This window comes from Scophthalmus maximus, chromosome 3, assembly GCF_022379125.1.
Source record: "Scophthalmus maximus strain ysfricsl-2021 chromosome 3, ASM2237912v1, whole genome shotgun sequence".
NCBI lineage: Eukaryota > Metazoa > Chordata > Actinopteri > Pleuronectiformes > Scophthalmidae > Scophthalmus > Scophthalmus maximus.
The window spans coordinates 3,541,138-3,554,343 of record NC_061517.1 but is presented as its reverse complement, the minus strand read 5'-3'; the positions used below and the strand labels follow the sequence as shown (position 1 = coordinate 3,554,343).

The following is a 13,206-nucleotide window of genomic DNA, read 5'->3' as shown; positions in this document are numbered from 1 at the left end:
AGGATGGCTATAATTTTAATTTCAAATGCGTGCAATTAATAAAAAGAGGCAAATCGTAGTATTAACTAAAATGAATATCAGTCCCCCCTACTCTAATCCCCGTCCTTACCATTGAAACCATCCTGGTTCAGATCTCCCAATGGTGCAATGGTGCTGCCGAATCTCCCAAACGCCTGGGTGCCTGTGATGTGAGGCAGGCGTAGCTCCATGTTCAGGGGCCCACGCTGCAGGTAAACATAGACCCGGCCCATCTCCTCCAGGCGGCCACCCGAGCCCCGGACCATGAACATGGGCGCTCCCACCAGCAGGTCAGCCATCCTGCACACAAGAAAGGAAGAAAAAAAAATCACACAAACTCATTTAAGATCAGACACATGGTTCCCAGTTGTAATGAGTTGTTGGTGGCGTCCAATGTAGATTATAGCCAACTAGTCGTTTAAAGAAAAGACACAGGGAGGGTGAGGAAGACAAGGCAGACGGAGAAACACTCACCCATCGCTGTTGATGTCAGTCGTTGCCACCGCGTAGCCAAAATACGATCCCATCTGTAAACAAGCAAATTAAAACCCCATCATCAAAAAGCATTAAAATCATTAATGATATGGTTAATACAGAACAGTCACGCTACTGCTGCTGCTTCAGATGTGCTTTCTGCATTACGAGAATTAAAGTCAGGCTTGAAGGAAACATAAAGGCCTGATTGGTTTTACAGGTCAGGCCCAGTTTGGAGTCCATTCCCGCTCCGTCGTGAACATCAACTGTAGAACGCATGGACATTGTAGGAGCCGGGTGAACTGCAACAAATTCAATTGTGATCTTATTTACTCAGCTGAGTAAATCATCAATGTTTGAACAAGCTCAGGGCTTTTAAATTCCCAGAACCATTTGCACAAATTGCCTCTGCGCTTTCCCCCCTAAAAAAACCCCGAGATTTACAGCAAACCACGAAAGAGACCGAAATCTAGTAAAGTGGATGGTGCAAAAGGAAATGAATCTCGCTAACACTGACTCAACAACTTAAGGCTCTCAGGAGGAGGTGGACCGTTGAAAAAACCCAAGAGGAAGAGGAGCGTGAAGGAGCTTTCTGTGGTGGGGCGAAGAGAAGAGCTCTCGGACTCACCTGCTCGCCAGTGTAGTTAATCATGGTCTTCAGATCTGTCCCATTCAGAATGGACACCTGCAGAAAAGCGGCCACATGTGGTGAACATCTTTTTTTTAATACGTTCTAATAGAAGCACAGTCTCTGGTATGGAATTCTCTGCAAAAATAATTCCCCACTGTGATGATACCACTGAGGCTGTTCTTTTATTTTCCCTGCACCGGTCCCAAGTCTAGAGCCCCAGGTCTCTCGTTCTAAAAAGGACCAAATAAAATGAAAGCCAAAACGCTGCGATGATTAAGCTTTCTTACCGAACCGTAAAGCATGAGTCCTTTTGGAACGCCGGCCACAAAGTCTAAGAGGTGCACAGAGAGATGAAGCAAAGATTTAGGGAGGGAAAATATACAGGTCAAACGCAGCAGGAGGAGAAGAGAATTACTGTCGTGGTGACATTTCCAGCTCAATAATGGTGTAAAATATTGTAGATGACTTCAGTCTATGTTTACTCCAAGAGAAATATTTGCATTGCTATGTAACGGCATATTTCACGGGCTTACCTTCAACCTGATCACCACTGAATTCCCCAACGGCAACAGAGTAGCCTGTGGAAGCAGAGGGAGCACTGAGGTCATCTCCAGCTCGCACGGCAAACACATTGAGGTGCATTTATCGTGAAAAAGAGCACCAGGTTTTACCTTGATAGCTGTCGTCGTACGCAGAATGGACCTGTTTGGTCTGGATCTGGCCCTCCACAGACTGCATGAAGTAGCCCGGGTAGTACGCTTTGATAATGTCCTCCTTAGCTGCAGAGATCACCTGACCTGAAGAAGGACCAAAGAGAAGAATGGGTTTGGAAAATAAACTTCGAAGGACATTCGGAGGATTGGACTTCCTGATTTTCATACAGTTGGTTAGTATATCCAACATACCTTGCCAGAAGTAGCTGCCTGGTCCTCCCAATACCACTTTGCCATCCTGAAAGATAAATCCTGCGAATTACTACAACAAAAACCACAAGTTTTACCCAGGTATCTGCGGTTCGTTAATGGGAACATAGTTTTTACCGAAGTGAAGTCAGCGCTGAATCCTCCCTGACAGTACCCTTGTCCACCCTCACCACTGATTTCTGAAACACATCAGAGTACATGAATTATTTCCCATGATCCAGAACCAGAACTTCTGGTTTCAAGGAAATCCACAACGCCAAATAATATTCAGTCAAAATCATCAATCAATATTATTTCTTCCATCTCCCACGTACCTGTGCGGCAGGGAGCATACTCCACAAATTTGGTGAAATTATGGATTGAGAGGTAGCAGGTTCCCGTTGCGTCAGAATGGGGGGTGTCTTTTTCGGTCCGCCAAGAGTAGAGAGGTGCGCAAGCCTGTGGTACGGAGAGGAGGTGGAGAAAGATTGGGGATTGGCGGGGAGGAAAGGGGGAGGGAGGGAGGGAGGGAGGAGATGCCGTGATGAATGGGGTGAGCCTTTTTAGGTGGGAGATGTTTTTCCAGTTGCAACAATACCCTGATGAACTCGGGAGGAGACCCAGGCTGAGGTCAGTGGTACATCTGGAGCAGGGTAACCAATAACTCAATCCAGGTCACAACCAAGTGCTATCGGGCTAAACAACAGGCAGCTCAACTTTGATGTCAATGGGGAGCAACACTAAACATTTCTTTATGGCGTGTCGAGACTGGAGGTGAAAGCTGGACAGTAGATAGACAGTAATCTGAGATAGAAATTTCCAAAAAGGAACATGCACTTTCCCCCCTTGAAGTCCGAGTGAGACATCTGTTCAAGCGGAACGTTTCTCACAGCGATGTGGCCGGAGAGCAGGCTTCAATGATGGTCCCAGATCATAACAGTTGAGAGCAGCAGTGGTGTTGGAGCAAAGCTGAAACTCTAGTCCTTCCCTCTCCCCAACCCCCAGAATCATCTCCGAGAGGGTCACCTTACCAGAATCGTGTCACCGTGGGAACGCACGGTGGCGCCGAACCACTGGTGGGACTTGAAATCGACCTGGTGCTCTGTGTTGTTGAGTGAAACAGAGCGATCCCCTGGGGAAAAAACACAAGAAAATGACACTGAGTGATATACGGCAGCGGCGATAAAACATGCATTCCTTCAGCTGTACGTTCAGAATCCTAAGTCGGCCTTCCCCTCCCTCCCTGAGTCCTTGGAAACATCTGGACAACTGGCAGACAGCGGGCTTTTAAAAAAACTGCAGTTTGACGATTTTCCATACAAAAGATCAGAGTGAGAATTTGAACAGAACGGTATTTGCAACATGGCCACTGTTGAGGAGATAGTGGTTTTCTCGGAAAGGCTGGGTTTTGAAACTGGCCTGGCTTAACCTCGTTGACCTTTTACTCTCTCTGACCACCTGGCCACCAACACTGATCTCCTTCCTCAACACTGTGACAGCAGCAGGTGACAATGACAGATGGTCTGGGGGAGTCGGGTTTTAAACCCAACTTTATTGGAAGACAGATGTTACATCTGTGCTGCGATGGAGAATGAAATCCAAACAAATTGATTTGGCAAGGAAAGCCCCATCTACACTTCACTGATGGCTGCCGTTTACGCTTGCTTGCTTGCATGTATGAAGGAGGTGCAAATGTGAGGTCAACAGCAGCCTCAGCAGATCCGAGGAACCACTCCACACCAACCTTTCTGCAGTCCTCAAGACAAAGTTCCCCTCTAGACTTCATCAATCCAAAGTGCCTGTTGCACAAGAGCAGCGCAGCATCTCTCAGGGACTGATGACTGATAAGTACAGCAAGAGATCACGACCTGCGTGGATGTGAAGAAAGCAGGCTGTGCGCCAGGCCTCCCTATCCATGTCTGCCCGCCCCTGGTCTTTCTTCCCAGCCAACTAGGCAGCCTGGAGGTGGGGGTGAAGGGCCTGCTTCGTCTCTTTATGGAAACAGCGAAAGGGGCTGGGGTCCAAGGAAAACATACACACTGTGGCCTCGGCTTCCTCATAGCAACCTCACAGTAATCTCTGTTTAGGCACACACTTCTTTCTCTCATTCTCTATTTTCATTTTCAACATCATCTCCATCTTCCTATTCATTTTTCTTGCGCTATCTCGCCGAAAGTCTTGGTGTCCAAACAACCCCTCTCTCTGCCTCCCCTCACCCAAGACGGTAAGCAGAGAGATTATAGTTTTTTAATATCCCAACTGTATTTCTGCTTAATCTCCATGTCTGGGCTTTCCTGCTAAACTTATTCATCATTGTCCAGCAGCGGCAGCAGCGGCCAGCCCTGCCCCCAATGTGGTAAGCGTTCAGAAGTCCATGTGTGAAAACAAGTGCTTTAGCCGTACAAGCAATAACACGACCAGCGCTTCAAACGGCTCCTTATAAGCTTGTTACTTTAGCTAATCTGCCTTAGCAGCATGCTACTTTTTTCTTAAGCATACACCTTTTTTAATATTTTCCTAACTCAGGGGTCTTTGTTTGGACAAGGCCGATGTAAAGCCCGCCAGGCAAAGGTAGAGGCCAGTGTAGGTTTGAGTCATGTTACCGAGGCAACCAAGACTGTTGGTTTTCTCACCATATCAAAGCATGGAAGTACATTAACGTTATCGCTCCAAAGAAGCTCTCACGTGGCATCGTTGGTTATAGCATTAGCGGCGTGTCACTGAAATGGGTGATGAAAAGCTCTGTTTGTTGTCTGCGCGGCGACTGACGGCAGCCGAATGGAGTCACGTGGAACGCTCTCAGAGGGGGAGACGGAGGGGAAAGCCAGAGTCGGGTCACAATAACATGTCATCTGACGGAAGTCCCTTCGGGACGCCGGTTTTAGTTGTGACATGGTGCCCGGCCCAGTTTCCCGTGGGACCGGCACAGCGGTGTGGGGGTCTGGCCTGCATCCATGGACTATGCTCTCTTGCCTTTGAACTGTGTGTGAGAGGACAGGCCATTAGTGGGGTTAGAGCCTCTCGCTGTGAGTGTGTGTTTGTGTGTGTGTGTGTGTGTGTGTGTGTGTGTGAGTGAGTGTCTGAGTGTGTGTTTTTGTGTGTGTCAGTGGGGAAGGAGACAAATGGCCAAATTCACTCATCACATCAAGCTGCCCCTGTGGGAGTACAGACAGCAGGAGAGCAGAGGGGGACCGAGCAGAGGGACGGGGCTCTGGTTTCGCCCTCTTTCCTCCTTACCCTCCCTCAACGCCCTCCCTTCCTCCCATCCTGTACCCACCTACCCCTCTCACACACTCCCTACTGCCCTTTCTACCCTCCTCCTCCTCCTCCTCCTCCTCAGATCCATAGACAAGCCCTTATCTCAATGGAAGAGGAAGTGGATGGGAGGGGGGTTCCTCTGGCCAGTTGACCCAATTAGAAGGGCTAATTAAGAGGGTCTGCGGCCTGCGGGTCAGAGCTCAAACACACTGAGAAACACCGAGACCTATGACACCACTTTGTTTTCGGGAATACATTACCAATACTCTAGTGGAAGATAAAACAAAATTATGTAGCAGTACTCCAAGCATTCATAGTGGAAAAAGTTTTTTTTAAAAAAGAGGAAAAAATGTAACCGCCACCATCACCATTGAATGTCTATCTTTTTATTGCTCTAGCTTTTACTATCAGGATTGGCAGAGAAAACAGTCACAGCAACAGTAAATGAATTGCAGCAGTAAATGTCATCCATCTAACAGCTGTTTGGCACCGGTGCGTTTGCATGCAGATGTCCGTGTATTGAGTGTTCCTCTGCCGTACGACGGCTCTGCCATGATCCAGATGTCGGAACCAGCTCTGGCACTCTAATCAGCTCCTTCAAAGACCCTCAACAAAAAAAAAAAAAGGAATACGAAGGACGCTCTCTGACGACCCAGGGGACCAACCTTCGCCGTGAGGCCTCGCTGCCTGCACATGACATCACTCGCAGTGGCCTCCGGCCAGCACTGAGGGATGTGCAACACATTTTATGTTGCAAGGAAAACAAAATGAGCCGAGCAAAAAGGTACCACTGTCCAAATGAAGGAACGCCGTTAAGCCCAGGCTTGTGAAACACTCAGTGGAATATCTCTCCCAATTGTACATTATGGACAGTAAATTTAAGTTGGCTCTCGCAGTGCTTACTTTTGATTTCTCAGGAAAGAGGCCAAAAGTGCTGCGGTAACTGCCCCTTTATGTGTGTGTGTGTGCTTCAGGGCATGTTCGATTTAAGAGCTAGTATAACTACACAGTCTTTTTACTGAAGATTGTTCCTTTCCTCACTTCGCCATTGTTCAAAACAAAGAGACGGCGGCTCTGTCAACACACTGAAATAAGAATCCACTCATTAGACGCCCTCACGCAACTTCCTCTTGTTCTCCTCAACTACTTTACCTTTATCTGAATGAACTGGATCCCTTTTGTCAACTGCTTCACCTGTCGTACAAAACAGGACATTTCTTTGTCCGACACATTTGATTATTGGTTTCTTATCTCACTATAGTTCCCGCGGCAAGGCAACACAAACACGACCCGGAGGAACACGGGAGTACCCTTCAAGACCTCCTCAACACCCCATTATTCTTTTCATCCCCAGGAAAGCGGACACAAACAGGAAGCAAGGATCATCCCGAGTCCAGGAACCGATGAAGCCAACAACAGATCAGCGGAGTGGAACACTGAGTGACGCCTGATCCAGGTCGGCTGCTGACAAAAGGAGCAGAGAGGAAATGCTCCGACGGCTCCAAGAGTGAGCAGAGCAGCCACAGAGCTCAGCCATCTTCAGTTTCGCAACCTCTAAAACAGCCACGTAACTAGACTATATCAGGACCTCATCAGTTAGATCAGAAAATCACAAACGAATCCATTTGTTTGGCATTCATCCTTAAGCAAAATTAGAGATGAATATAAATCATTTTGGCAGCTGCATGAAAAATCCCCAAATGTCAGAGTTTCCCCGCCACACCACAATGGATAAGACGTTGTCTGGGTGCCAAGCATAACTCTTACCTTCCGCATCAAACTCGATGGCGTGGCAGTCCGATTGGCCGAGGTTCCACGGACAGTAGAACACCGATCCTCCCTCCGTCACATTGACCTGCCTCGTGTTGGCCTTGGGAGCTCCTATCACCACGCTCGCACTGTGAGGGACGGACAGAAAACAGAGACGACACGCTGTGAATGAAGTGTCACAACTTATAACCCAACCCTCATGAACCTGAGCCCCTTTAGATCGATAGATCGATAGATAGATAGATAGATACATAGATAGAGAGATAGATAAGATAGAGAGATAGATAAGATAGATAGATAGATAGATAGATAGATAGATAGATAGATCGATGGATAGATAGATAGATAGATAGATAGATAGATAGATAGATAAATAAGATAGATAGATAGATAGATAGATAGATAGATAGATAGATAGATACTTTATTGATCTGGGATAAGTCCAGAAAAGAAAAACACTCAAAAGGGGAAAATAAAGACAAAAAAAAGTGGAAAAAACACCGGGAGCTCCTGCGACAGGCTGCCACCTAGCATGCCGCCATTACCAAACCGTTTGCTAACGTTTTGTTAGCGCTTAGCCTGGCCTCAATTAAAAAAATTGCAATTCCACTCGACGGCTCTAAATATGATGCAGTGTGCACATTTGACTGCTTTATTGTGGCTCAGAAGCGAAAAAACACTTGAACAGGTTGCAGCACCATGGCGTCTTTGCGTGATCCCGCGCTGTGACACGTGATGTGTGCCCTGTTTTCCGTTCACAGACTCCACTCAGCAGTCAGACACGCACACATGGAGAAAAACTCTTGCACAGTCACACACACACACATGCGCCCCTGTGGGGCACATTCGAATAGGAAAAACAAGAAAGCAGACAGGCTAAGTGGAGTCACACTCTTGTTTCTACAGCTGTCGCACTAAAACATCCGTGTCCTTGGAGCTACACCGCGCGGCTCTACGGGGGGAAAGAGCGGCCGACTACTTCAACAGACACGGAGGGAAGCGGCGATCTTACAGGTGCGTCCAAAAAAACTGTAGGGTGTACTCCGGATATGAAAGAGGAGTGGGCATAGATAATCCCCCAGTGGATAATGTGTCTCAAGTGGATTGTTTTAGCCATTACCTCATTCTGGACCCACTTGACCCGACAGGCATGACAGATACAGTTGCTGGCGCTGATGCGGGCAAAGGAGGCACGGGACCATTGAGACCAGACAGTGTCTAGGGGCCTCTAAGACAGGAAGAGCACACCCTTTCCTGCCTTCCGCGATCCTTCCAATGGTGCTTTAAAGTTTACATTTTGGCTGAAGTGAGCATCCTGCCCCCCGGGGTAACCACTCAGCAGGGTTCAGAGGAAGACGCACGAGGCAAAGGGCTCAATCGCGCAATAATTTCCGAGACCTCGCAATCCGTAACAATTAAGGAAACAGAAACGATCTATCAACCCCTCGGATGACGAGACATTATGAGATGGCTTAATGGGGAAAGAATCTAACACAACAGTGGGCCAGGGTGTGTTGGTGGCGGGTACAGTACGAAGCTTTCACATCGTCTACTGTCCAGAAACCACACATCTGTGGGAGAACAAAGGGAAGGCCCCGGAGGAGAAAGGGATTAGTTTATTATTACACCACATCACTGTGGCCTGAATACCTTCAGAAGAGATACGCTGCGGTGCCAATTTCCAAAAGTGGAGCAGAGACTCCTGGTTTATGTTGGAACAGATGAAAAGGAACGAACCATTCTCACTTGGAGAGCAGGAGACAGTGTCCCCCTTTTATTTCTGACCACAAATGCAGACGCAGGAATATCCCAGAAGAGCAGCGGAGCTCCACCTGGACGATAATCTAAATCGCAGAGAGGCTTCCTCTCTTCAGGGATTCTTACGATGAGACAGCAGAGGCTCTCCCTTTTACTATGTCTTCACTTTCACGCACAAATATGCAAGCAGTCGGTAAAGTGGTCATTTACAAATTGGCACAATCGTCACCTAAAAGCCCTCCGTGTATATTTGAGGAAGATTCATTTCAAAATATTGACAACAAGGCAGGACAATTTTCTGAGGCGCAGAATTCAGCTGATGTGTCTTTGGCAAATGAAACCTTCTAGGAATAATCTAAGGGCATGCACATGTATGCAATAAGCGACACCACCGGAGGAACATGTTCTCAATAGCGAGGCCAGGGAAATAGGAAAGCCGCGGCATCTTTTGTTGAATCTGATCTGAACAGGGTCCAGCCACGGTCGGCTTTCCTCAAAAAGGAAGAAAAACAGGAAATAACAACGCAAGCGTATCATGCTTTAATCAGCGAGTTGGCAGCGGAGGCAAAATCTCACTGCCTCACACAGATACGCGCAGATGTGGCGGCAGACACGATCGCACGCACGCATTGATAGCAATCACGAGAGTTGAGGAATTAGCATTTAATGGGTCTCTATCTGGTGAGGATCAGTCTAGTCGTAGCTGGCACTTCCCCGCCCCACCTTCTCCTTATCTGCTAACGGTGCTCTGAAAGGCCTCTGTATCATTAGCATCTAATGAAGCTTTGGCCGGAGTCGACCGAAGTGCTGCATAACAAACTCCTTTTGTGAAAGCCGGGGGCTCCAGGGATGGGCGTATGCAAATATGAGCAATTAGAAGAGGGTGAGAAATTCTCAGCTGTTCGGCCGAAGGAAAGACGTGGGGACTCGCGGCTGCAGAGAATCAAACGGGGCCCGGAGACAGAAGACTGTCGACGGCGGGAGTGAACGCAGCGCCGCCGCGGGTTCCACAGGGATCGCCGGCAGGCAAATGGAAAGTCATGCCGGCGGATGTGGCTCAGTATGAACGTGAAAAGGAAAGAGAAGTCACTGAGATGTTTTGGCTACGGGAGAATTGAACCACTCTTCGCTCGGCTGTCACGTTGCTGTGGACAAATGGCAAATCCATTTCACAAGAGAGGGAGAGAGAGAGAGACATGGGCGATATATCCTTGGAGGATACTGGAGAGAAGGCGTATGAAAGGCATTAGCGGCTTCACCACGTCTAGCACAGTCAACCCCACCAGCTGCTGTACGTACAGCAGCAGCCACTAATGACCTCCACCAACCCCGGCTCACAATTAAGCATTAATTAAGCTACAGCAGAGTGATTTCTGGGGGGGGGGGCTGCAACACGTAAGGAATGCGTAAACAACCGTCGAGGACTGGGTTTGTCTCATTCCGCAGCTCGAGCAATCAGAGGACATTCTGCAAATGAAAAAAAAAATGCATCACCACACCATAATGGCCAGACTGTAACCGAATTTTATGTGGGCCTGAGAAATTAGGGGGCGATGCAGAGCGCTGGAACGTGCTGATGTGACGCTATCGTGAGCAGCCGAGGCTAATACGGTTTATGAGGAGGTTACAGATGGAGGTCGACGGAGGGCACATTCTTCTGGTAACCCCCCCCCCCACACACACACACCCCAAACCCCCCAGTTCCCACATTTAATTCTCCTCCACCCAGCTGCAAAAGCTGATGTCACTTGAACACTATTATAAATGCTTTATGCTTGAAAGCAGGGGGGGGGGGGGGGGGGGGAATCACACTCACACATTTGTTAAGCCTGCCAGTGGCGGATACAGTCGCCATCTGCAGCCATAAACGCGGCTCAATGAACGATATGGCACAGACGGCCGAGGGGGGAAAAACTGAGCAGCGGTGGCCGTCAATCATCAGCGACACCTGAGGGAAACGTGTACAGTGACCCCGCGGAGTTTACACGGGGCCTATCAACACATGCCTAAACACTGGAGTGGTTCCATATCAGCGGAGGAAAACTCAACACGCAGCGACCTGATACGAGACAGGAGGCCGCTCTTGACCTTGAGAAACGGAGCGCGGCAAAGGTTTATACACCTCCTCCCCCTTTTGACTTGAAGAATCACTTAACCAACAAAAAAATCAAGTGGCACCTGCATCGCTGCGAGTGCAAACGGGGGCCTGGACAGTTACTTTGACATGCTCAAGGAATTAATGGACACTTGGTGCAGCGGGATGACATCATCCTATACACGGCAGTGGCAATATTGACTTTCCAAAAGACTGCGTGGGCACTTAGAGAGTGTGAGATCAGCTGCAGTGACAGAAAATGAGAAAGTGCAAGTGGTATGCGATGACTTATCCGAGACCACATGGAGCCACGCGCGTCCCCCTCCGAGCCAAGGCCAGACAGAAGCCGCTTGATTCCTTACGGCTACCATATGGTCGCCCGTCTACTGACACACACACACACACACACACACGTGCTCTCGGCGCTGCTGTCCAGGAGTCTGAAGATGATGAGAGTAGCAGTGCCTGCTGGGATGGCGTGTGCCGACTACAGACAGTCTGCTGTGCTGAGGTGAGGCCACATTCTCAGATGGTCGGTCGGCCCTGGTACTGGTACTGTACTGGTACTGGTACTGTACTGTCGCAGTCAGATCCCCTTTAAAAGCATCTGTACGTTCAGGGCCCCGGAGCAAGTCAACGTCTCTCATGCCAATTCACAGATGTTTCCACATGGCATGTGGGATGAACTTTAAAAAGGAGCTGTACAGTCGAATCTGAAAATGAATTTCCTTCGGCATCTAGCGTTAGGCAACAGGTGGCATACAAATTACTGCAGTGCTTCTAGGCCAGTTATGGTCAAACAATGTTGTTTATTGTCACACGGCTCAGACTTGATGACTTTACACTATATTCTGCAGCTGGGGGGGTTTAGAAGTTACTAGTCTGGTAACCGAATTAGCAAGTCAACACCCGGTCGGATTATTGTTCTTCCCAAGGAAGTAACAGTCTTTCTATAACTGTTTCACACCGTGCCCTCTGTGCATGTTTTTACAGTTAATGTGTGGGGAACCAGCGGCTGTTTTGTCAAATACCAGGTCACAGCCAAAAGTATTTCACAAGACTCGAGAACAGTTTCTTTCCCGGGGCCGTTAGAACTCTAAAACCTCTATCAATTCATTATTATGACATATTGACACATACCTAAATATGCACATCATTTGTAAGTGCAATATCCAGTCAGTTCAATAACTAACAGGTGACCACCTTTCTGTTTCACAGTATTTATTAGTCTCCTATTCATCGGCTGTGTTTTCAGCAGTAGCATCTCTAATTTTGTTGTTCTGTGTTTCTCTTGCGCAATGAAAATAAAGCCTTTCTATTCTATATACGTTTCAAATGAAAACTTTGAAACATTCTCCGACTGCTGCATCCAAGTGACTTGTGCCTACTACCCCGCTGCCCCCCACCCTTTTACACCGCAGCTCCCCTAAAATCCTCCTGCAGGGAGTTTAACTGCCGGTGGTTCACACCTCTCTCCACAATGGCCACGTCGGGGGGTCCGGTCCTCTCACCTCAGGATAGAGGGGCTGTTGTATTAAACGTGGTGGTGGTGGTGGGGGGTTGAAGCAGCTGTTGAACCGCTTCGCCCCAACGAGCGCCCAGAAAGCCCTCCAGCCACTCCCACACATGCAACACATACAAACACACATCCATAGACAGCAATGGCCAGAGGTTACGTCTTATTTCCAATCCCGAGTATGAGAACCGATGCAACGCCTGTAGGAGTTCTTTTTGCCCACCAGCGGAACGATGGCGTCATGCGCTTGTTGCCGTATAAAGGGATAGCCTTTATCAAGTTACTCTGAATGTGAGTCATTTCATGACCTGGGGTTAAAGCAAACCAGGCCCGCAGGCACTCGGAGATTAAATCTAGCAAAGTATGAGTCAGGACGACCCTGACCGATGGCCAACTCCGCTCCAAAGCAGACATGACGTCCTGGGGGCATTTCCCAACGCAATACAGCAGACGTGACAGCGGAGTCACCATCCACACTTGACGTCTCTTTCAAGCCAAACACACACACACACACGCTCTTTATTTAAAACCCCTTTTAACAGCTAGACAGGCGCTTGATGTTTGAGTGTATCCATGCTAAGTATATCCTCACTGACCTTTACAGCGACAGACACTAATGTTCCCCATTCCCACCGGCCTGATCATCATGAGCACACACAGCGTTTGACAACAGAAAAAAAAAATGAAGCAGCCTTTTTCACGAGGCCAACAAATTAAGGAAACAGCCGAATCCTGCCGAAAGTTCTCTCCAATGAAAAAACAGTCAACAATTCTCTGCCATTAG

At 48.3% G+C, this 13,206-nt stretch overlaps 1 protein-coding gene across 1 annotated transcript in view; it reads right to left on the bottom strand.

Annotated features, from left to right (window-relative positions):
• itga5 (integrin, alpha 5 (fibronectin receptor, alpha polypeptide)) overlaps positions 1–13,206 on the bottom strand; it is a 36,282-nt gene that overhangs the window by 18,846 nt on the left and 4,230 nt on the right. The window contains exons 2-12 of the mRNA XM_035643830.2: positions 7,051–7,181; positions 3,057–3,157; positions 2,361–2,484; positions 2,164–2,225; positions 2,029–2,074; positions 1,795–1,920; positions 1,657–1,701; positions 1,411–1,454; positions 1,121–1,177; positions 493–545; positions 110–318 (exon numbers count right to left, since the gene is read on the bottom strand). Coding sequence (XP_035499723.1) covers positions 110–318; positions 493–545; positions 1,121–1,177; positions 1,411–1,454; positions 1,657–1,701; positions 1,795–1,920; positions 2,029–2,074; positions 2,164–2,225; positions 2,361–2,484; positions 3,057–3,157; positions 7,051–7,181 — 998 coding nt within the window. The remainder of the gene's footprint in view (positions 1–109; positions 319–492; positions 546–1,120; positions 1,178–1,410; positions 1,455–1,656; positions 1,702–1,794; positions 1,921–2,028; positions 2,075–2,163; positions 2,226–2,360; positions 2,485–3,056; positions 3,158–7,050; positions 7,182–13,206) is intronic.